The sequence below is a fragment of the Neomonachus schauinslandi genome, chromosome 15 (assembly GCF_002201575.2).
Source record: "Neomonachus schauinslandi chromosome 15, ASM220157v2, whole genome shotgun sequence".
Lineage (NCBI taxonomy): Eukaryota > Metazoa > Chordata > Mammalia > Carnivora > Phocidae > Neomonachus > Neomonachus schauinslandi.
This window is the reverse complement of record NC_058417.1, coordinates 35,857,802-35,881,970: the sequence shown is the minus strand read 5'-3', so window position 1 is coordinate 35,881,970 and position 24,169 is coordinate 35,857,802. Positions and strand designations below refer to the sequence as shown.

General features: G+C 50.5%; 1 protein-coding gene across 2 annotated transcripts in view; it reads left to right on the top strand.

Annotated features, from left to right (window-relative positions):
* IGF2BP1 (insulin like growth factor 2 mRNA binding protein 1) overlaps positions 1 to 22,951 on the top strand; it is a 38,802-nt gene extending 15,851 nt beyond the window's left edge. The window contains exons 3-15 of one of the 2 annotated variants that reach the window (XM_021704247.1): positions 8,522 to 8,570; positions 9,092 to 9,143; positions 11,739 to 11,802; positions 13,658 to 13,939; positions 15,061 to 15,195; positions 16,075 to 16,197; positions 16,920 to 17,055; positions 17,953 to 18,075; positions 18,438 to 18,557; positions 19,368 to 19,442; positions 20,484 to 20,615; positions 20,865 to 20,978; positions 22,859 to 22,951. In XM_021704247.1, coding sequence (XP_021559922.1) covers positions 8,522 to 8,570; positions 9,092 to 9,143; positions 11,739 to 11,802; positions 13,658 to 13,939; positions 15,061 to 15,195; positions 16,075 to 16,197; positions 16,920 to 17,055; positions 17,953 to 18,075; positions 18,438 to 18,557; positions 19,368 to 19,442; positions 20,484 to 20,615; positions 20,865 to 20,978; positions 22,859 to 22,951 — 1,498 coding nt within the window. The remainder of the gene's footprint in view (positions 1 to 8,521; positions 8,571 to 9,091; positions 9,144 to 11,738; positions 11,803 to 13,657; positions 13,940 to 15,060; positions 15,196 to 16,074; positions 16,198 to 16,919; positions 17,056 to 17,952; positions 18,076 to 18,437; positions 18,558 to 19,367; positions 19,443 to 20,483; positions 20,616 to 20,864; positions 20,979 to 22,858) is intronic. The other variant, XM_021704248.1, reaches the window with a different exon arrangement.
* The last annotated feature ends 1,218 nt before the right edge of the window (positions 22,952 to 24,169 follow it).

The window sequence follows — 24,169 nt, the reverse complement described above, 5'->3', positions numbered from 1 at the left end:
AAACCAGCCTGGGAGGAGAGCTGAGTTCCGGTTCTACCTTAGCGTCACCAAAGGCTCATTTCCTTTTTTCTGAGCCCTGGTTTCTCCAGGCGTCAGTCGATGGTGACTGTTGAGGCTCGAGGGGCTCTCAGACTCGAGGGGCTTACCCCTCTCCCGCCTCAATGTATGAATCTGATTTCCTTCGACTGGAACTTGCTGGTGCTGGGTTCACGTTTGTGTGGGTGTGCGCATGCGTGCATCCTTAGTCATGTGAGCAGCCTAGCGACCCCTCCCCGCCCCCCACCTGCTTTTCTGCCTCTAGGTAGGCTGGAAGCATATTAAACATGATACAGAGCCTTCCAAAGGTGTGTGTGTGGGGGGGTATGGTTCATCCCAGAATCTCTCCTGGAGATTTGATTTTCCTTTCTCCTTGTCCCCAGCATTAGCACAGGAGTCCGAACACACGTGGGACAGTGCAGGGGTGCTACATACATTTGAAAGACCATGTTCACGGGACCACAGATAACATCGCAGTGGTGTCCCCTGCCTTCCAGTTGCCCCTCCTCCACCCAGGCATTCACCTGGGCGGTGGTGTCTGCTCTGCCTAGTCCTGTACCTTTCAGTAGGTTCATGTTTTCCTTTCCAGCCCCTACCCTGCCCATCAGCCCACCCGACAGCCCGCCTGTCTGGCTGCCCTGCCTCTGGATCAGCCTGGCACGGAGCCCTGGGCATTGGGCCAGCTCCTCCCCCCCCCTTCAGCCCCGCCCCCTTTCTCAGCTACCGCCGTGCCTGGAGCGTGCCAGGCCCGCCCCCTTCGGAGGCTTTCCTGGACAATTACTTTCTTCACCTCTGCACCCTAGAGGGGTAAGGAGGCAGGGTGGGGAAGAAGGACTGGGTCAGTGGTGATCTTACGGAAAAGGCAGGGGTTGGCACTTTAGGGCGTTTGATGTGTGATTTCCAGCTGGAAAAAACTGGGAGGAGAGCCAGCTTCGGGAGGGTGCTTCTACTCCAGCGTCAGCGGTCCGGGACTCTCTTGTTGAAGAGTCAACAGGATCAGCCAGGGATGCAGTGGACAGGCCCCCCCCCCGCCCCACTCCCCAGTTAACCTTGTCCATTCCCTTCTCCCATCCCCAACCAAATGGGATCCCCTACTGGACTGTCAGCTCCTTGAGAGCAGGAGGCATGCCTGTCGCCATCACCTTATGCTCTGCACTGTAGCACAGTGCCCAGCCTTATCCAGTAGAAATGCATTGACAGCCACATATGTAAGTAAATTTTTTTTTTTTTGCTTAGATTCTTTTTAAAAATTTCCTAATAGCTATGTCAGAAAAGAGGGAAAATAATGTAAAAGATTAATTTGAAAATTAATTTAGAAATTCAAAGTATTATTAATTGAACATGGAATCAATGTAATAATGAGGTTTTATTTTTGGGGGAGGGGGGTACAAAGTCATAAGGAATCTGGTGTGTAGTATTTTCTACTTAGAGCCTATTCCAGTTCAGATGCTAAGTTTGCATTGGAAACATTCAATCAGCATTTTATAATTTATGAAGATTTTATTTATTTATTTGATAGAGAGAAGTGAGAGTGCAGGAGCTGGGGAGGGAGTTGCAGAGGGAGAGGGAGAGAGAATCCCAAGCAGACTCCTCACAGAGCATGGATCCCGAGGCGGGGCTCGATCCCAAGACCCTGAGACCATGACCTGAGCTGAAATGTAGAGTGGGATGCTCAACCGACCGAGCCAAGCAGGCGCCCCCCGATCAGCATTTAGATTTCACAAATTTTACAGAGGAAAAGTTAAATTACATAAATACCTCTAAAACGAGCATTCTGTTCGTCAGTTGCAGTAGCCACAATTTAGTGGCTCAAAAGCCACATGTGACTGGTGGCTACTGTGGGGTGGACAGCAGGGGCCCAGTGCTTAGTAGGTGCCAAGAAAATCTGTGGAATGAAGGACTGCAGCAGCTGGACCACAGAAACCTTGGGGCAAGTCATGGTAGTGAGTTTGTGGATGAGAATGAATGCAAGCAGGGTGCGCCTGCAGGTTTGCAACCTTTGTGGCTCACTCTCGTCCGACATGCAGGTAACTGCTCCAGCTGGTCCCCAGCCAGGCTTGTGTTCTCATCGCCTTGGGTTAGTTTCTTACCAGCTTTTCGAGGAGCTGCCCGTAGGCTTGAGCCAGGACTGGGGCATCAATGTGTAGATGTGTGGGAGGATGTCTTAAATTTGGACTTACGGGTGGATTCCAAAGTCTTCATAAACTCCTGAGATCTTGAAAGTGTGTGCAGAATGTTGGCGCTTTTCTGGTGCAGAGTGTTTGTAGTTTTTATCACATTCCTAATGGGAACGGAGTATCGACAAAGATGTGTGTGTCGGGGGTCTGTTAAGAACCACTTATTTAAGGGATGTTTGGGTGGCTCAGTAGGTTAAGTGTCTGCCTTCGGCTCAGGTCATGATCCCAGGATTCTGGGATCAAGCCCTGCATCAGCTCCCTGCTCTGTGGGGAGCCTGCTTCTCCCTCTCCCTCTGCCTGCTGCTCCCCCTGCTTGTGCGCTCTTTCTGTCCAATAAATAAAATCTTAAAAAAAAAAAAAAAAAAGAACCACTTATTTAAGATCTTTAGTCCATAGAAAATTCCTCAGATTAAGAAAGACTTTTCCTGGGACACATGGGTGGCTCAGTTGTTAAGCGTCTGCCTTCGGCTCAGGTCATGATCCCAGGGTCCTGGAATCGAGTCCCACATCAGGCTCCCTGCTCCCCGGGCAGCCTGCTTCTCCCTCTCCCACTCTCCCTGCCTGCTTGTGTGCCCTCTCTTGCTGTCAAATAAATAAAATCTTTAAAAAAGAAAGAAAGAAAGAAAGAAAGAAAGCCTTTTCCTATAGGTAGACAGGGTTGATCCCGGTCTGGGAACACTAGACCTTGTAAAACAGACCAATCCTGGTCCTTGTTTCCCACACGTGAGAAACTGAGGTCCAGAGAGTTGAAGGTTGGACTTATCCAAGGCCACACAGCCTGCTTGTCAGAAAATCACAGCTTGGGGGAGGGCTGGAGGTGCAGCATCTAATCTGGAAATCCCAGTTTAATCCTGGTTCTCTGCTGAGATGAAAGTCCAGGTTTGACTCTTGATCGGGGGCCCCAAGCTTGACAAGATTTCCAAAACCTGTTGCTGCTTCCTTCCCACTCCCCCCACCTTCCGCTGGTTTACCCCACCCTGGTTTAAAGGAACTCCTCCTTCTGGGGGGAGGGGGGGAATGAGGTCCCTTCCCCTGGGGCTGTGGGGGTGGAAAGAGGAATAGAGCACTCCCTGGGGCAGGTTTCAGCCTTTTTCCAGTAGAGCTGGAGTCCTTGTACCTCCTGTGCATTCTGCCCTGCAGGGAGGCCCCATTCTGAAGGCTATCATTTGTGCATCTGCTCTTCTCAACCCTGGACCCCAGGCCCCTGCCCCCTTCCAGTCCCCAGTGGGCTCATCACCAAGGCTTACATTCTTGCTGATACAACACCAACTGGAAAACCTCATTAGTTAGATCCACTAATTTGGAACCTGCTATGACTTTAAAACTGTCTAAGCTGGAATAATTTGAAAAACAATTTTAGGGGCACCTGGGTGGCCCGGTTGCTTCAGCGTCCGACTCTTAGTCTCGGCTCAGGTCTTGATCTAAGGGTCCTGGGTTTGAGCCCTGCTTAAAACAAAACAGTTTTAATTATGGAAAAAAATGTAAACAAAAAGGTATAAAAGATAATGTAATAAATCTCCCATGTACCTATCACCTAGCTTTAAAAATACCAACTCATATCCAATCGGTGTTTATTTTTTCTTCACGCTCTAATTATTTTGAAGCAAATCCTGGACACCTTATTTTATCTGTAATTGTTTGTCTCTCTCTTAAAAAAAAAAAGATTTTATTTATTTATTTGTCAGAGAGAGAGAGAGCACAGCAGGGGTGGGGGGGAGTGGCAGGCAGAGGGAGAAGCAGGCTCTCCGCTGAGCAAGGAGCCCGATGCGAGGATGCAGGCTCGATCCCAGGACTCTGGGATCATGACCTGAACCGAAGGCAGACACTTAACCAACTGAGCTACCCAGGCGTCCCTGTCTCTTTTTTTAAAAAAATATAAGAACTTGAGGGTTACCTGGGTGGCTCAGTCAGTTAGGCATCTGACTCTTGATCTCAGCTGAGGTCCTGATCTCAGGGTCGAGGGTTCAAGACCTGCATTGGGCTCCACACTGGGCATAGAGCCTACTTAAAAAAAATAAGAACTTGCAAAATCATTGATTCTTAGTTAACAGTGTTATCCAGTATCTAATCAGTGTTCAGTATGCCATTAGAATCACTTCACCCACTTATGGAAATATGCAGCTGGGAAAAGTTCCTAGTTTAAGGAATTACAGGTGGGACGTTTTGATTTATTGGACAATAGTACCCACTTACCCAGGCCCACTGTTCACTATGTTGTATGAATTCTGAATATTTTTTTCTTTAAAGATTTTTTTATTATTTTATTTGAGAGAGAGTGTGAGCGGGAGAGCACAAGCGGCGAGGGGGTGGGGGAGCGGGCAGCAGAGGGAGAGGGAGAAGCAGCCTTCCCGCTGAGCAGGAAGCCCAACTTGGGGCTTGATCCCAGGACCCTGAGATCATGACCTGAGCCGAAGGCAGCTGCTGAACAGAATGAGCCACCCAGGAGCCCAAATTCTGAATATTTTTAATTGTCCTTTGGCCTAACTTGATTGAATTTTGACAAAGGCTTTTTGTCGCCATTCTTCCATCAAAAGAGCAGCGCTGGGGACAGCGCACAGAGCCTGGAACCAGACAAGTTTTGAGTTCAAAGCCTGACTCTGGCTTTTGGTAGCTGTGTACTTGGCAGAGATAATCTCCCATTCTCAGGGTCCTGGTCTGTAAAACGGAGAGGCGGGCCCCACCCTCATGGGCAATGAGGGTCTTCTAGCAAGTGCTGAATTTCAGCTTGGCATCTGTTAAGCATTCCTCAAATGTTAGGCCCTTCCCTAATTGACCTGTTTTCCTTCCCAGTCTAAGCCAGTGACACTTCTCTGAAAAGGTGAAAAGGACGAGAACTTCCTTCCCAGGGAGAACTCCCGACCACATCCCTTTCCGGGTATCCAGCTCCTGTGCTTCCTGAAATTCTTGGTTTGCTACTTAACTCCTTCTGCTGTTGCATGGGTGCTCTCTCCCTCTGTTCTCTCCTGAAATCTCCCCAGGGCTTGAGAAAAATGGTCACTTGGTCTCTGTGGCCTTCATGCCGCCGCCCCCCCCCCCCCCCCCCCCCCCCCCCCCCCCCCGCTTCCGCCAGCATTAGAGAGATAGGTCTCCTGTGGTTGCTCTGTATTGGGAGCTGCCTCAGGGCTTGGTAAACTGCCCTTCAGGTCAGGGCATGCAAAGAGGTCAGAAGCCACTGGGCGTTGGCACCCAGGAAAGAATTAGGTTGGTGAAACCATTGCTTTCATTGCCAGGGGCTATCACGCAACAGGTTTATCTGCTCCTGAGGGTGCAGAGGTGGTGGCTCATGAACCTCTAGGCATTCTCTTGCTTTTTCTGAACGAGGGATGTTGGGGTTTAGGCACTCCAGGCTCTGCTCAGAGTAGAGTGCCCTGTTCTAGGGCAAAGGTACTACTGCTCAACCCTAGTGGAAGCTGATGCACTGGAGTGTGGAGTGGGGCCCTGGGCCAGACCATAACCCTTTAGTTGTCAAGGGAGGCAGGGGAGTGGGACTGTAGGCGCTGGTATTTCCCCACTGTTTCCGCAGCAGTGATGTCTAAATATTGTTAACGACGGTGTTACTGTCCCATGGTGAGAGCGCTCATTGCCAGCCCTTCTTCCGCCTCCTCCATGCTCGTCTGGATACCTGTAGGCTCCTGAGGACCCACTCCCAAGTCAGGCGCCCTCATTCACACAGCTTATCTCTTGAAGTCCTCCCAAAAGCTCTGTCAGTTTCCACAGGAAGAAACAGGTATGAGCCAAGGAGTACCCCCATCAAATGCCGTAGCTTCTCTCTGGACCCCCAAGCCCTCAGCATACCAACCCGGTCCAGCTTGCACCTGGCCTTCCATAGTTTGTGGGGCGGATGAGTTCAGCGGGGGTCCTGGGAAGGGTACAGTTCCCAACGTCACCCCATGTGCTTTGGGCCTGAAAGAACTTGGGTAGCACCATAAGTAATAGAAACCAGGCCAAGGGCTTAAAAGACAAAGGGTCTTCTGGGGCTTCTGTTGTGTGTTTGTCAGGGTTGGGGGCTTGGGGAAAGGAGGTTTGGAGGCCTGACGGGGTTCCCAGGATTGGGTGTGCATGTCCTAGAGGGGTGGGTGAGTCTCTGCCTCTTGAGGGTGGGAGAGGGCTGGGAGGAGGTCTTTTCTTTCATTGGTTGTGTGGCCCTGCCCTCCTCCCCCTCCTTCTCCTGGAACATTCCAGACATTCCAGACTGCCATTGCTTTCAGGATATGGATTAAAACCCCAAACTGAGATTTGATTTCCTTACCCCATCCCCTCCCCAACTTCTCCCTACCCTGAAAAGAAAGCCCCTAAATCTGGGAGTTTGAAGTAGTAGTAGGAGGAGGGTATTTTTGATCTTCGATCTGAGATTACACTAAGGGACAATCTTGAAAGAGCTGTCTTCACACTGAGCCTCCTGCCTGGGGGTTGCTTTAAGCCCTTACTGGTTTGAATTCCCAGGCAGGCAGCTCCTAGAGGGAGTGACTCCTGTCATGGGGCATCAAGCTAGGTCAGTGTTCTCAGTCTTCCAATGGTGTAACCATCTGTTCCTCAGTTCTCCAACAGTTGGACTTTGATTGTGACGGTTCCTGCATTTTCTCAGCCTGTTTGGGCACAAAATGAGTGTTATATGGGACATCCCTCACTAGGCTAGATGCCATGGGGCCCCCTCTTTTGCCTATGAATGGAATCAAAGAGAGTGGCCTGGTGTGGGATCTGACGACTGGACTTGTTTCTTATCCTTGCTCTCTTGTCCTGCAGTGTAGCCTGACGACTTTAGATCAGGTTCATGAACCACCCAAGGTAGAGAGCCATACATGTAGATTCCCTTCAACACGTATCCTCCTTTTCCCTGAAGTCATTTTGTCCCAGGAAGAGGTTTCCTTTGTGTATTTCATCAGTAAAGACTTTCCCTGCTCAGAGCTGCACAATTAGAAGGGATCTTAGAGACCCTCCAGTTTCCATTTTGCAGCTGTAAGATACTTAAGGTCACAGGGATGGAATGAGTGAGCTGGCCTAGGACAGAGCCAAGAGGGAAACATTTATGGTGAGAGCTTAGCATCCCTTCCTCATGTGTTTTCAACACCCCCCTCCCCTAGCAAGCTAGGAGCTGACAAGGGCCCAGTAGGAACATTGAGGCCTGAAGCTTACATGGCTTAGTCAGATGAAGACTCAATCAGGGGTAGTTCAAGAGCTAGAACTGGATTTTCTTGCTTCCCAGGCCAGTTTTCCCTCATGCTGTTAGAATTTCATTGGACCATGTCCCTGAACTAAGTTTGTGATCAAGGATATGCTGAGACATAAATGACAATTGACCAATGAAGATCAAGTCAATTGAAATGTTGTAAGCCCAGGGATTAGGGCATCGATTTGGGTAGTGAGCAGTTAATTGCCCTGGGAATCAACCTTGAACCTGAAAGCCTTCCTGGGGAAAATTACACTTTTAAGAGGTATTTGAAAGATGGGAAGGAGAAAGAGAAGTCATTTGGAAGGAGGGAAGGTGGTGGTCCTGATGCTGTGTTGTGTGTTAATCGTTTCCACCTTAGTATTCCAAATGCGTCTGTTACTACACTTGAAGTACTTGAAGCCCTTTGCTAAGCCCTAATATTATCTAACATCACCTGAAACCACCCTGTGAATAGGTATTATCCCTGTTTTACAAAGAAAGGAAAGTGAGCCTCAAAGAAGTGAAATAATTTTAAGATCAGTGCTGTTAAGTGGAACAGAGATTTAAATCCATACCTGTATAAAAAACACTTAATTACCGCACTATTATCCTCCTGTCATTTGTTTGCATGTGTGTCTCTCCCAATAAATTGTGAGCACCTTGAGGCCAGGTACGTTGTCTTTTTTGTTTGTCACCGTGTCCCCAGTATCTAGAACAAAGTATAGCCTGAAGTAGGCAACAGTTAAATGGGTATTGGATTAATGAATGAAGTCTTTGTAGCAGCTTTATATTCCTAATGCCTGAAACATGGTGGGAGGTAAGAGGTGAGAATAGGTGGTTAGTGAAGGAAAGAGCAGGGCGAGACCGGAGCACAGGGACAAAAAAAGCAGGTGTGATTTGGGGGGAATTATGTTACCCTGGTGCTTCGGGCCTCTGATCACAGTCTTCCTATCTGTCGTAGCACTGATAATTTACACTCTGAAGTGAGGCACCCTTCCACCAAATCTTCATTCCCAAAGGTTATCATTCTTGGATTCTCAGACTTTGGTGTTGAACAGAAGGTAGGGAGATACAGACTGACGTAGGGATTAAACACTGCCAGGTCATAGGCCCCTAAAGCATCCAGAGTGGTCATTAATCCTGTTCCCTCTAATTTCAGGAGTCGGAAAATTCAGATTCGAAACATCCCACCCCAGCTCCGTTGGGAAGTAAGTGATTGGGGGAAACTCAAGACATGGGGAAGTGGAGACTGGAAAGGAAGCCCGGGCCAATCTGAGTTGGCAGAGATGACTGGGGAGGTCCCCTGGTGGTTTGGGCGTCGGCCAGGGATGCTAGTACTGAGGGAGTTGGTTGGTTCTCATCCTCAGCCCAGGACTACCCATGTTAGTCCTTTGGGCTTGTCCCTGTGATGAGAGGCATTAGGAAGGTGGGTAGGGTCTTCCCTGAGCCCCAGACTTAGACCCCGGAGGCCCAAGTCTACTTCCAAAAAGGCCCTTAGAGGCCTTTTTGTTGTGCTCAAGTACATTTCTTCAAAGATACCCTGACAGGTTACCAGCAGTTATTGGTACCCTAGAGGGAGTAAGCTAAAACAGGTCATACTGCTCAGTCCCCACCTAAGGCTCTGCCTGTGCCACCATCCTTTGGGGTGAGGGTGGCTGGTGGCTGGCTTCATGACAGTTCCTGGGATGCTCAGAATAGCCTTCCTCTCTTCTCTCGTCCATGCTTCTAGGTGCTGGACAGCCTGCTTGCTCAGTACGGTACAGTGGAGAACTGCGAGCAAGGTAAGGGTACAGTGGGGAAGTGGGGGGTGGGTGCTGGAGCAGTTTGGGGGATCTACTCTGCTTCGTTTTCCACGACCACATCCACCTGGCATAGCAAAAGCAGACAAGGCAGGCAGACAGAATATGGCACGAAGGGAGATCCACACATGGGGGACGTGGGCATGTCGTCCCGGCTTTGGCTGTGCTGCTTCTCTCTGGAACAGGTTTCTCTCTTTAATGAGCAAAAGTCACTCATTTCCAGCATGGGGTCCCAAGCTCTTAGGGGTCAGTCACGGTCGAAAGAGAGGTCTGAAGGGTTTAGCAGCATGGAAATGGGGCACTCGGCCTGAGTAAGTCTGCAGCCCCTTTACTTTAAAAGCTTCATGATTCTTTATGTTTGGCTGGAATAGTCAACTGGTTATCTCTTTATAGAAGCTCTGATTGTCAGCTCTATGGCTTTGGTCAATTAAAAAAAAACAGATTTTATTACTGGGCACATAGTGATGGGCAGGCACAGTCTTTCAAGAGTGGGCCCACAGGAGAAATACTAAGAAATCTGGGTCATAAAATATTTGCTAAGATTTCTGAGGTTTCTCCATTGCTTCAGGTTATAAATAATTTTCAGAGGAAATGAGCTAAAATAAGAATGGTTTTGGTTGACACAAGGTAGAGCTTGTCCATTCGAGAAGATACAAGTGGAGTTTGTAGATCTTCAGAAGCGTAAAGAATCACCCCATCGAGATTTAAATGCTTATCTCCATTTTCTTTGGAAAGGTGCAAGCTAGAAATCACTCTAGATTAAAATACTTGCCTGCACATAGGTTAAGTGCTGAATCTATCAAACAGGTTCTCCAGCTCTAATCCTGTAGGTTGCCTTTTTATCATAAATGCCAGGACACAGCTGGACACGCTGAAAACCATTGCCCAGTACTGCTCACGCGTTAGACTAATGACTGAGTTACTCTTGGACAAATAGCAAGAATGAGTGCGGGCTTGGGAGCACATTGTGAGCCGCCCTGGGAGGCCCCGCAGGAGTCCACGATAGCTCAAATCTGTCTGGGGCTCACCCAAGAGCTGTAACACACCATATCAGGAGGGGAGACCCGTTCCCTGGAGAGAACACAATGGGAAATGTTTGATTTTGTTGGACAACAGAGAAAGTCTTCTGGTGTCACTTTCTAAGTGAAGTCCCCTTTCTGTCCACTCTTTAAAATCGCACCCCTTCCCACCACCTCCTTTAACCCTGATTTACATTTCTCCATGCCATCATCAACCCATCTGATAGGTTAGAGAATTTGCTTATTGTACTTCGCGTTGTCTGCTCCCGTAAGCTCCGGGAAGGCAGAGCCTTCGTTGGTTTCATTCATTCCTGTGTTTCAGTTTAACTGGAAAGATAGTTCTTGGTGGAATCTCCCTTACTCACCACTGGTGGGGGAGCTCTGCGGATGAAGGCCAGAGGGGTTTAGAGTGGTCTGCGCTGAGGGTCTGTGGCCAGGTGACTTATCCTCAGGATGATGGGGGCAGAGGCTTGGTTTTTGTCACTGTCCTCCCTCCACCCCAGGGCTGAGCTGGCCTAGGGAACCCCAAATCAAAAGACAGACACAAGACACGTTAATTTTATTAATTCAAGAAGTGTGCCCCCAGACCGCCTGGAATTCTATTGTCCAGCCCAGTCTCTCCCTGTAGGAAAGAGTATATGGCAAAATCCAGGGAAGACCAAGAGGTTTCATGGTAAGAACGGAGGACTTGGATGGGAATAATGGCAGGTGCCATGGATTTATGATGGATTGAATGTGCATTTCCATTGCCAAGATGTTTGGAAGACTGAGTCAGGAAATCGCCACCCCTCGGTTCCCCAGTAGCTGCTCCTCTCAGCCCATTTAGCTTGGGTTATGATACACTCACGTGTGGTCCATCTGTCCTTGAGGATGCTCTGCAGTGGAAGTGGGTCTCTTGACCGTATTCTTAGAGACCATGTCTTGGGATGTTTGCTTCTATAAATTGCTAATCTTACGGTGTGTGCATTTTTAACTAGTTTAGCTTCCCAAGAATAAATTCGTCTCCCAGACCTGGTGTGTGCGCTCCCTGCCGCCTAACTGCTATGCTGACTTCAGCACCCTTTTGTCGCCCAGCTCTCGGGGGTAGGGGGGTGGCCAGGGGAGATCAAAAGAAGACACAGGAGGGAAAATGCAAAAAGGTTAATTTGAATTTTCTAGGAGTTCTGGAGAGAGGGGCCTAAAGGGCACATAGTTTGCCTTGTCATTCATGTATTCCTTCTTACAACACATGTAACTTCTTAGAACCTTATAACCTGAAAGGATGAGCTTTTTTTTTTTTTTTTAAGATTTTATTCATTTATTTGAGACAGAGAGAATGAGAGACAGAGAGCATGAGAGGGAAGAGGGTCAGAGGGAGAAGCAGACCCCCTGCCGAGCAGGGAGCCCGATGCGGGACTCGATCCCGGGACTCCAGGATCATGACCTGAGCCGAAGGCAGTCGCTTAACCAACTGAGCCACCCAGGCGCCCGAAAGGATGAGCTTTTAACACTTGGGAGTTCATTGGCGGCATCTCCAGATCTTGCTGCTCTAACCTTGGCCTCTGTTTTGCTCCCCCAGTGAACACCGAGAGTGAGACTGCGGTGGTGAATGTCACCTATTCCAACCGGGAACAGACCAGGCAGTAAGTGGGCCGGAAAGCGGGGCGGGGCGGGTCTTCGCGGGTTGTTGGGAGCCAAGTACTCGTGCTTCTCCAGGCTGGGGTCCAGGCAGGCAGGAGCGCCTTCTGTTACTGTGATAGCCAGTCGCAGACTCTTTTTGGTTCAGGTTCAGGTTCAGGTATCTCAATGGTTCAGAAACTTACCAAGATTGGTAGCAAATCCATGGACGGGAAGGGACCCAAAGACCCTCCCAGGAAAGGTAGGGAATCCTCTGTAAGAGAAAAAGTGGGCTTCGCGTTGGGTCTCCGGGTGCCCCGGCACTGCAAGGGTCCTTTGCTGTGTTGACGGCGCCATCTAGTGATAGTAAGGAGGAACTGTGAGGTTTACAAAAGGGATTTGTTCACGTTCTGATGTGGCGGGGGTAGACATTTTATTTCGGTGATGCCACGAGCCCCGATTGTGCTTCTGTCGGGTCCTATTAGTCCCACACACCTGTGCTTTCTCGCTCCTTAAGCCCTTTGGTTGAGCAACTACACGCCTCACCCACTGGTACTGACAGACTTTGTACACTTTGTGCATTTACTCACATCCCACCCGTTACAGGCTTTTTGCCACATTTAGCTTTTGACAGCTTTCTTGTTCCTTCAGCATGCTGCCTCTAGCTGGGTGATGATACATTTTAAAAATTTATTTATTCATTCGAGACACAGAGATAGAGTATGAGCAGAGGGAGAGGCAGAGGGAGGGAGAGGGAGAATCAGGCTCCCCGTTGAGCAGGGAGCCCGATGCGGGGCTCAATCCCAGAATTCTGGGATCATGACCTGAGCCAAAGGCAGACGCTTAACCATCTGAGCCACCCAGGCGCCCCTTAAAAGTTTATTTTTTTTTAATCTTTTTTTTTTTAAAGATTTTATTTATTTATTTGAGAGAGAATGAGAGAGAGCACATGAGAGGGGGGAGGGTCAGAGGGAGAAGCAGACTCCCCGCTGAGCAGGGAGCCCGATGCGGGACTCGATCCCGGGACTCCAGGATCATGACCTGAGCCGAAGGCAGTCGCTTAACCAACCGAGCCACCCAGGCGCCCTTAAAAGTTTATTTTTAACTTCTCTCTACACCCGACGTGGTGCTCGAACTCAGGATCCTGAGGTCAAGAGTTAGCACACTCTACTGACCGAGCCCGCCAGGAGCCCTGCCCCCATTTTCTTTTAAGTGGCTCTCTGGGCTCAGGATTTTCTGGAGGTCCCAACTGCCCCTTGTGGCTAGTGTGTGGTCCTTAGCCTGGCTCTAAAGGTCATGTCAATACTCGGCTTACTCCCCACTGCCTGTTGCTGCCTTGTTAACATTTCTAACCTGCATCAGCTGGTGTGGAACTGGATGGAGCTTGCCTCCTCCCCTCCCACAGTGTTACTCACTCCTGCTTTGCAGACATTCCAGATAGACTTGAACTCCTGCTTCCAAGCTGTAAGCAAGACATTCCGTCTCCAACCCTATTTTTTTTTTTTACAGTTTCCTCAAACATGGAAGGTGCCAGACTCAACAGGTGTAAAAACAAGTCTCTTGTTTCATGTGTTTATTATATTTATTCACTTACCATGAATCACATGTGATTCTCACATTAATCTTACGAGATGCGTAGTTCTGGCTGGAATTAATAAGCCAATTCGAAATTCATTGGGAATAACTTAATTTAGGTTTCCCTTTGATGTCTTCAGCCGTTTAGACTGGCAAGTTCTCTGAGGTGGAGGTGGGAGTGGTGGGTAGGTGGTCATCTCCCTTGTTTTTAGTGTGTTCCAAGTTGTAACCTAGAGTGCTTTGCACACGGAACGCCTTTGGTGTGATTGGCATGGTGTGACCAGTAGACTCTCCCTCTGTCCTCAGAGCCATCATGAAGCTGAATGGCCACCAGCTGGAGAACCACGCCTTAAAAGTCTCCTACATTCCTGACGAGCAGATAGCACAGGGTCCTGAGAATGGGCGCCGAGGAGGCTTTGGCTCTCGGGGTCAGCCCCGCCAGGGCTCCCCTGTAGCAGCGGGGGCCCCAGCCAAGCAGCAGCAAGTGGATATCCCCCTGCGGCTCCTGGTGCCAACCCAGTACGTGGGTGCCATCATTGGCAAGGAGGGGGCCACCATCCGAAACATCACGAAACAGACCCAGTCCAAGTGAGTCTTGGCTGCTGGGCACTGGGAGCCGGGGTACCGCCTGGTAGTGCACCGGGGAGTCTCAGTATTTACGTTTCAGGAAATGTTGCCTGGGATGTGTTCCCATTTCTCTTCACTGGGGGATGGGGGTGGTTACTGCTCCAATTGCAGCGTCCTGGGAAGGTGGGGAGGTTGAATGGGCCTGGTGCATGCCAGTTGGTGGTAGTGGCTGGGCCACACCGTTATTAGTAGGAATGGTTCTAGAATTTCTCGTAGGATGTGCCACCAAGCAAACCTAGTCTAGGTGAGTCAGTCACTCTGGTGCACTGTGGGTTCAGCACTGCCTGTTGGTGGCCACTGGGCTGGGCAGCTTGGCCAAAGCCAGCCCTCAGTAATAGGTCATCATCCTGCCCCATCTCCGATTCCCCTACTGTTAACCCCTCTAACCTCTTTTTTAAATTTTGACTTTATTTTTTTTAAAGATTTTATTTATTTATCTGACAGAGACACAGCAAGAGAGGGAACACAAGCAGGGGGAGTGGGAGAGGGAGAAGCAGGCTTCCCGCGGAACAGGGAGCCTGATGCGGGGCTCGATCCCAGGACCCTGGGATCATGACCTGAGCCGAAGGCAGACGCCTAACGACTGAGCCACCCAGGCGCCCCTGACTTTATTTTTTTTATTTGTGTATAGTGACCCCTCTTCTCTAATCTTTATAGCTAATCAGGGTACTCTGGAAAAGAACAGGTCACATCATGTCCTTACTCCGAATGCATCCTTTATTATTTACTTTTAATTTGGGACAGTGTGCCTTCCCTTTATAGTTTTACAGGATAGAATCCAGCATTTAAGGGGAATGCAGCTTTAGAGCTGTGGGCTACTTATTGCCAGCCCTGTGTTCCCATGCCAGATGCCACCATCGTCCGTTCCCCCCCTCCCTCCCACCTCCTGACTGGGACAGAATCCAGAGCAGCAGGCTGGCCTGGGTTCCTCTGGCCTTTTCTCTGCCCTTTCCTGTTCTGCACTGGGACTTGTTCCAAGAGCCGTTTCTGTACTTTTGGTTGAGGAGAGGTGGTAAGGAGGGTGAAGAAGACTCTGGGTTTCACCAGGGACCCCTAACCATCCTTGACCTTGTGGTCCTTAGGATAGATGTGCACAGGAAGGAGAATGCAGGCGCTGCGGAGAAGGCCATCAGCGTCCACTCGACCCCTGAGGGCTGCTCATCTGCGTGTAAGATGATCTTGGAGATTATGCATAAGGAAGCAAAGGACACCAAAACGTAAGGCTTTTATTCAACATTTCTCGTAATGAGGGGAGTGCCACCTCCCCCGCTCCAACACACTTTATTCGCAAGAATGCAGGGATAAATGAGACAAAGGACATAAACTGAGACACGAGGTCCTCTCTTCCACAAGTAACACCCTGTATACTCTCTTAGCAGCTCTTTTTTTTTTTTTACTTTTTTTTTTTAAGATTTTATTTATTTATTTGAGAGAGAGAGACTGAGAGAGAGAGTGCATGAGAGAGGGGGGAGGGTCGGGAGGGTCAGAGGGAGAAGCAGACTCCCTGCCGAGCAGGGAGCCTGATGCGGGACTGGATCCCGGGACTCCAGGATCATGACCTGAGCCGAAGGCAATCGCTTAACCAACTGAGCCACCCAGGCACCCCTCTCTTAGCAATTCTGTGCACTTACAAGCGTGTGTATGCGTTTGTCCATATACGTTAGTGCGCACAGGTGTGCATGTGCATGTTTTAGCGCAAATAGGACTGTAATGAACGTGTTCTGTAGTTAGTTTTTTTCACATTTATGGATCAGTAATTACTGACCCATCTCAGTTCTTTCTAAAACTTCATGGAGTTCTATAGTGTGGCTATTTAAAAGTATACAATTGAATGAGCATTAACATGCGTATACCTGCAAAACCATCACCACGATTACGATAATGAGCATGGCCATCACTCTGGTAGTCCTTGTGCCCCTTGGCGGCCCCTCCCTACTTCCCCATTTCTCTAGTGCTAAGCAACCACCAATCTGTTGATTTTTGTCATCTTTTAAAATGTAGTTTTGTCCCGGAAACCCCACGTCTGCGGTGGCATGCTGACCGTGTCTCTGCGTGCCCCAGCATTTAACAGCTCCTGTCCCTCTCTCTTTCCCAAGGGCCGACGAGGTTCCCCTGAAGATCCTGGCCCATAATAACTTTGTGGGGCGTCTCATTGGCAAGGAAGGGCGTAACCTGAAGAAGGTGGAGCAGGACACAGAGACAAAGATCACCATCTCCTCGTAAGGCTCTCATTTACCTCTTTATGGGTGGGATGCCCGTGGGCTCAGGGACGGCAGTATATCATTGGGCCTTCATGCTTGGCCCCGTAAGTTGGATGCAGTTTCTGTTCTGTTGAAGAATAATCAGTGACATGGCAAAGAGCGTTTATTTCTGCGAGGGCTGGGGTTGCTGGAGCGCATCCTTTCCTCCTCTGGCCTGCCCATCACTCCTATCCCCTGCATCTCAGAGAGCTTGCAGCTAGGGCGGGGTCTCAGGCATGTTTGCTGGTCCGTGAGAAGCAGACCGACCCAGGTCCTGGTCTGAGGATTGGGTGTATGCTCCCCTGTGTCGGGGCCTATCTCCCCCGGAAGAACCAGAGCCAAGCAGATCGATTACCTCTTCTGTGAGCACTGTGCTTCTTCATTGCATCCCAGACTCGCTCTGTTCCAAAAGCACAGGAAATGGGTTGCATAGAACCACTGGAGAAACTTCCAGTCCTGAGCATCCTCATTGCTTTACCGGTGATGAAAACCTGTCTATGATTGGACTCATTGCAAATCGAGGGGTTTCAGTTGGGTGTTCTCCTCTCCCTGTACCTTGCTCCCTCCCTGCCCGGGTTACAGCCTGAAGGCCAGAGACGGGGAGCTATTTGCTGAAAGTGAAACAGCCTGCAGGAGCTGTTTCTGAATCAGCCGTGGCCCCTTCCTGTTGGGAGGATGACGCGGCTCTGCTCTCCCGCCAGGCTGCAGGACCTCACCCTCTATAACCCCGAGAGGACCATCACTGTGAAGGGGGCCATTGAGAACTGCTGCAGGGCCGAGCAGGAGATCATGAAGAAAGTCCGGGAGGCCTACGAGAACGACGTGGCTGCCATGAGTGTGAGTGCCAGAGGGCCAGTCACCCTAATGCTCTGAGCCTGGGGCACTGCAGATGGGGGTCTCCACCTGGGGTGGGCAGGCCACACGCCTTTGGATCTCCAATCCTCCAGATCTTTTACGTTTAATGAATAGAGATTCTTTATCTGATTGCTGAGGTGGGGGTTGGGTTTCATCTTCTGTTTCAAAGTCTGTGGTCTTCCTGTAAGATTGGTGTTTGTGTGTTCTTCAGTGAGGAGAGGGGCCATAATTTTCATCTGATTTGTTTTTTTAAGATTTTATTTACTTATTTCAGAGATAGCACGAGAGCCAGGGTGAGCCGGGGGTGGGGGAGGAGCAGAGGGAGAGAGAGAAGGACAAGCAGACTCTGCATTGAGTGCAGAGCCCAATGCGGGGCTTGATCCCACAACCCCGAGATCCTGACCTGAGCCGAAATCAAGAGTCGGACACTTAACCGTCTGAGCCACCCAGGTGCCCCTCATCTGATTTTTAAAAGGGAGTGAGGATGTGGAGTACAGGAAAAAAGGTGAGCCTTGGAGTCTAACGGAGATCTGTTGTTGCTGTGCCTTCTCATAGGAATGTTCCAGGGCAGGGTTAGTGGAGTAAACCAGCAGAGAGATGGGACATCTGAGGCTCTGGTTGACCCTTCTGGTTGGTGTTGCTGGTTCCTTGGTCCAGCGATAATGTCCCATCACTCACAGCTCCACGCTCTAAGTGTATGTGCGTGTGTGTGTGTGAGAACCGGAAGGGCAGGCAGGTTTTGTGCAAAAGCACCCAGTTCTCCTGTGTTCACTGCCCCCCACCTCTCCCACCCCTCCCACCCCACCCCAGCACTGCCTTCTGGATTCAGCCAGCCCTGCATCATGAGCTGACCTCTCCCTCCTTACCTTCCTTCCCCAGCTGCAGTCACACCTCATCCCCGGCCTGAACTTGGCGGCTGTAGGTCTGTTTCCAGCCTCGTCCAGTGCGGTCCCGCCACCTCCCAGCAGCGTCACCGGGGCTGCTCCCTATAGCTCCTTTATGGTAGGTGCGAGATCTCCTTGGGGGGCGGGGGGAGGTGCCTGGGCCCTTCCATGGCCTCCCTTAGGGTCCAGCCCCCTGCGGGAGCCTGATGCTTGGGAATTTGCAGAGAGAGGGAAGGGAGGCCTGGGATGCCCCTCTTGGGCAGTACTCCCAGCTGTGTGCACAGCGTCTCAGATGCCACCTGGGCTGCCGGCAGCCCTCTCCCTTTGTCCTTGGGGGCCTGGGGAGAGCCAAGGAGCGGGTTGCCCACGTTGGCCTCCGGGTGTCTGCCTTCTTCTCTTTGAGGCTGCACGCCCTGGGGGGTGGAAGGGCTTCCAGGCTGCGTCCCTCACCCCTGGTCGTAACACTCCCTGTCTCGGCAGCAGGCTCCGGAGCAGGAGATGGTGCAGGTGTTCATCCCGGCGCAGGCAGTGGGTGCTATCATCGGGAAGAAGGGACAGCACATCAAACAGCTCTCCCGCTTCGCCAGTGCCTCCATTAAGGTGACCTGCTCTGTCTCCTTCCAGGTCTTGGGAAGAGGGCAGCGCCCTGCTTCCACCCCCTCAACCTTTCTTCCCGCTGTTGTGTGGTCTGTTTCTCTGATGGATTGTCGTCCCCTTTGCATATGACTTTGCCCAGGGCCTTCGGTGCTCCTGGGCTTCCGGGCGAGGGAGGAGGCCGAGTTGCTGCAGAGGAGGATCGCTTAGGTTCTGGCCTAGACTGACATGGGTTCAGCCTGCAGCCCCTAAGCTAAGGCCGTCAGCCTCAACCACTGTTCCCTTGTCACTGCGATCATTGTCCTAGGGCCGTGAAATTTCTCGGCCAGTGCCCAGCGCTGGGGGGTGGGATGGGGGGGGGTTGCGGTAGATGCCGACTGTGTTTTCGCCCCCCCTTGGCTGGGGTCCAGTGCAGAGAGAAGGGAGAGTGTCCTCGTGAAAGTTTCACAAGCTTAAATCCAGTTGTGTCAGTGGCCCCTAAAGGACTTGGTCAGATGCAGGGATTCTTTTCTGCTGAAGTGTGGTCCCTGCCCTCCTCACCGTGGGCATTTTGTCTGTTCCCCACTCTGGGCAGGACCCCACAGAAGCCTCCCCGGGAAGCTGGGAGGGTGGGCGGTGAGGAGGGAATGTCCCTGGAACACACGCACCCACGTCCTCATCACATTTTTGGTGCAAGGGCAATGCCCTTGGGGTTCAGGGCCTTTGTTCTCATCTCTCCTAGCCCTCGGAAGTAGGTGGTGGAAGTGGGATGGTGGCAGGGGGCTTGGAGGAGGTGGAGGTAGGGGGCACCTCTTTGACCAGCTCTTTGCTTTCTAGATTGCTCCTCCTGAAACTCCTGACTCCAAAGTTCGTATGGTCATCATCACTGGACCCCCAGAGGCCCAATTTAAGGTTCTCATCTTTGTTTTTCCAAAGAAAAGGAATTGAGGTTGGGTGGGAGTGCAAATCTGCATAACACTTTCTTAAAAAAGTTTTTATCTATTTATTTAAGTAATCTCTACATCCAATGTGGGGCTTGAACCCATGACCCCAAGAGCAAGAGTCTCATGCTCTTCTTCTTTTTTTTTTTTTTTTGATTTTATTTATTTATTTGAGAGAGAGAGAGAGAGAGCACATGAGAGGGGGGAGGGTCAGAGGGAGAAGCAGACTCCCTGCTGAGCAGGGAGCCCGATGTGGGACTCGATCTGGGGACTGCCAGGATCATGACCTGAGCCGAAGGCAGTCGCTTAACCAACTGAGCCACCCAGGCGCCCCTCATGCTCTTCTGACTGAGCCAGCTGGGTGCCCGTGGACAGCATTGCAATGCTGCTTTCAATTTGGCATCAAACTCAACTTCTGTTGACTTCTTCCCTCTTTCCTTCTGAAGGTGAACAGAAATACGGGACAGAAGGAAGGCTGAGGGCTTCTTTCTGGTGCCCTGCCTTAGTTAGGAAGGAAGATCTTTGATGCCCAGTTCTCTTCTCTTCTTCATGTCCTACTGCATTGCTGGGTCCCTGAACCTCTGGTCACAGAGCCAGAGAGCTAACAGTTAGCTCCTGCTGACCTAGGCAGGGATGGAGAAGGGGATGCTCTCGAGGCTGTGTGGGCTGTCCAACATCCTGTCCTCTGGCTGACTTGATCAGCTGCCTTATTCACCTAAATGGGATCATCCCAGACTCTGTAGGGTTGTGTAGCTTATGAATTGTACTTCTGGGAAGTATGTGTTCAGTTATTCTACCCAGGCTCTCCAGTATTACAAGTAAGCAGAAGGAACAGGTCAGTGCTCTTGGCCATTTTCCTATCCCCTGTTGTAGATGGTTGATGCACCCGTGGGCTGGGCCTGTGGGGCCAGAGAGGATGGGGTGGAGCTTGGGGGCTCTATTTCCACGTGTACCTCACTTCCCTTTTGTCATGTGTGTGGCCCGCTGATTAACAAGGACCCCCTCCTCTCAGGCTCAGGGAAGAATTTATGGAAAACTCAAGGAGGAGAACTTCTTTGGTCCCAAGGAGGAAGTAAAGCTGGAGACCCACATCCGGGTGCCGGCGTCAGCTGCTGGCAGGGTCATTGGCAAAGGCGGCAAAACGGTGAGCCTTCAGACCAGGGATGAACCTTCCGGATCTTAGTCCTCAAACCCCATAGCTCTGCCCTGGCCTCCTACTCCCCTACCCCGTACAATAAGACTTCCGACTTGCTCCTTTACCCAATTCTCCTCCCCAGCCCGGCTCCCAGGTCCTCCAGTTACCTGCTAGGGACTCACCTCTTGCCCCTCCCTCCAGCCCCCTCCCTGCTTTCTTGATAGCACCCCAAACTTCTCTCTGCCCCCCCCCCCCCAGGTGAATGAGTTGCAGAATTTGACAGCAGCCGAGGTGGTGGTGCCAAGAGACCAGACCCCGGATGAGAATGACCAGGTCATCGTCAAGATCATCGGGCATTTTTATGCCAGCCAGGTACATGTGGCACGACCCGTCCCCCCCGCCCCCCCGCCCCGCCCCGCCACCTCGTGGGAAGACAGCAGGAGGCCAGGGATTGGAGAAGCAAGAGGCCAGATGTTGATTTGCATAGCTTTGACCATGGCTTTGACCAGTCCCGTGGACTTCTGCCTGCCTCTGGACTGGGCCATTCTTTTCCAAGTGTAGGAGTGTGATGTGTAGGTGTTTTATGCTCTGTTAGAACTGTAGGGAAAGTGAGTTGAGAAGTTCTGTATATAGTATATATTCTATATAGTGACTAGCATTTTTCTGTGTTACTTGCTATATGTTAAGCCTTTCCTGTTGTCTGACTTTAGTCCTTCGCTCACCCCTTTTGCACCAGGTAAGAAAGGAAATTGGTATTACCCACCACCCAGTCTTGTTTGTGGAATAATAACAGTGGTAACAACATTCTGGATTGCCTTTTTCCAGTGCAGTCCCTTTGCCTTTCTCACAATGACTACTCCATCCCTGGTTCCAGTTCTACTGTCCCATCCAGAACTCACCAGCCCCATATCACCTCCAGGGGCCCAGTCAGCACTGCCTGACATTGGGACTGACCCCAGAGTCTGGAAAGAGGGTGGATATCAGGTTCAAATCTTAAATTTGAATCTTAAAACTCTGAATCTTAAAACTCAGAGAAAGGTTGATTGAAAGGTAGTGGGGTTTCCCTAAAATCCTCTGGCGTTGGGATTGGAAGGGATATGGAGACTCCTGGACACAAGCCCTTCTGTTCAGAGGATAGGCACTTCAAAGCTAGATGCTGCCTAAGCGGTCAAGGGCAATACAGGATCCTGGAACCCCGAACCCCAGCTCTTGGCTCCCAGTGTGGTGTGGCCAGACAGCACCAGGAACGGGTTTTGGAGGCAGAGGGCTTTGCGCTCAGACCCCACATGGCTTTTCTGCTGTATGGCCTTGGCTAAGAAACTTTCTGTGACAGTCCTTGGAGAGAGGTATCAAGAGTCACGATAGTATCTAAGATTTCTGGGTGCATCTGATATACCAAGCAGTATTGTGTGGTTCACGTATATTAGCTCATTTAATCCTCGTGACAATGTCATTGTACAAATGAGGGGTGTGGTAGTGTGAAGGATAGGTCCAAGGATGCACGGAGCCAGGATGTTCTCAGTACCGACGTGGGGGGGGTGGTGGTGGTGGTGGTATTTTTCATGTGTTAGAATGAGAATTAAGGGAAATCTTTGCAAACCATCTGCTTGCGGCTGAGTAGGAAGTAATATAAATCCTGAGTCCACAGCCTTTCCCCCACCTACACCACCTTTCTCTTGAACCAAGAAACCAAGCACTCTGTTTATGGAAGGAAGCGATTCTGGTAAACGGTTAGGGGCACCCCGTGTTGCAGTTGGTTTCCCTTGCAAAACTCTGTCCTTAGCGAAGAAAGGAAAGAGTAAAGAGACGATCCTTGGGTATTTTGTCCATTTTTTACGTTGGAGCTTAGGTTTCACTGCTTGTTTGTAAATCCGTGTCTGGACGTTCCATCCCCTTTACTGGGAGCTCTGATTTGTGAGGAGGTCTCCTACCTGATGACCCTCTGACCAAACATACACCTGGAAACTCCAGGGGTTTTATTTTGGGTTCAGTAGCCTGTGTGGCGAGTTTGTCAATTTTTCAATTCTGGTGAATGAGTTTGTACTCTGTCCGCTCCCCCCGCCTCCCCACCGTGGTGGGGGCTGCTCAGGACCCACGGGGAGGCAGACAAACTTTAGGTCCCACTCACTCACTCTCTTTCTGTTGTGTTTGTTGCCGGTGTCTAGGTCCCGATGGCTTCTCTCCCCTGGGGTCTGGCTCTCTCCTTGCCTTTGGGGATCTTCACTCTTGCCTCTTCTCTGGTTCTCCCACAGATGGCCCAGAGGAAAATACGAGACATCCTGGCCCAAGTTAAACAGCTGCACCAAAAGGGACAGAGTAACCAGGCCCAGGCACGGAGGAAGTGACCAGCCCCTCCCCATCACGTCGACTCAAGGACAACGGGCTGAAATCGAGAGCGCGTTCTCCCCAGCAGGCCTGAGAATGAGTGGGAATCAGGGACACTTGGGCCGGGATGTAGATCAGGTTTGCCCACTTGCTTGAGAAAAGACGTTCCAGTGAGGAACCCTGATCCCTCGGCCCCACACGCCCAACCAATTGGCCCGACCCTGCCCACCCCTCAGGGTGTCACCATGGAAATTTCTAGCTCAGGGTGCTTTTAAACGTGGATTGTTTAAGTAAGTTCTCCAGGTCCCACCGAGAGGGTGGGTCAGACCCCAGTGGGAAGAGAAATAAAATTTCCTTCAGGTTTTTCAATCATGCAGAGGGGTGTTTTAATCAGCCTCAAAGGATGGTTTGCTTCTTGACCCTAAAATCCTTCCAACCTTCTCCTGCTTGGTCCGTTGATTAAAATACCTCTACTCTCGTGCCCTGACATAGCCTCTTCCTATATTCACACGAATTGTTTTATCTGTACTGCTACCAGAAAAAGTGGGAACCAGTGCATTGCTTTGCTTACGTTATTGATTCAAAGGAGCAGACACACCAGCATCTATAGTTTATTATCCCACTCCTTCCCTAACCAACCAATAGGAACAGCAAGGAATAAAGAATGGGGGAAAAATATGATTAAAATATATAGTAATCCACGTTTAAAAGGAGTGCCCTTATGGCTGATCTAGTCCAGATCACCATCTTGAAAAATTGGCGCAATTAAAATTTTCTCCGCTCTGTCGGGACTTCCCCACCAAGATTCCCTGCCCCATTCGTGTCCTCCTACCCATCTAGGTGCACATGGGTGGTACTGAATGCTCAGCGGGATAGGGGCTGACCACTGTACTGTCCCTGATTCCCATCATTCTCAGGCAGATTTTATATTTTTTTAAAGTCTATTTTAATGATTGGATATGAGCACTGGGAAGGGGACATGACTCCCCTTGATAAAGTCTCAGTTCCATGGAGGACTTGAGTGGCCCCAAAGGCTGCCACTGTGCCCTCACTCCAGCCCATGTGCTCCTATAAGGGCTGGTTCCCAGAGGCAGGGGTTGCGGGGCACTCCCTCCCCACGGCACTGTTCCCTTGGTGGTGGTGGGATGTGGAACCCAACCCTGAACTCCTGGTAAAGCTGAAGCCCGTCATCTGGCATGTATTACGAATATTCAGTAAATTGGAGAGTATTTGCTTCT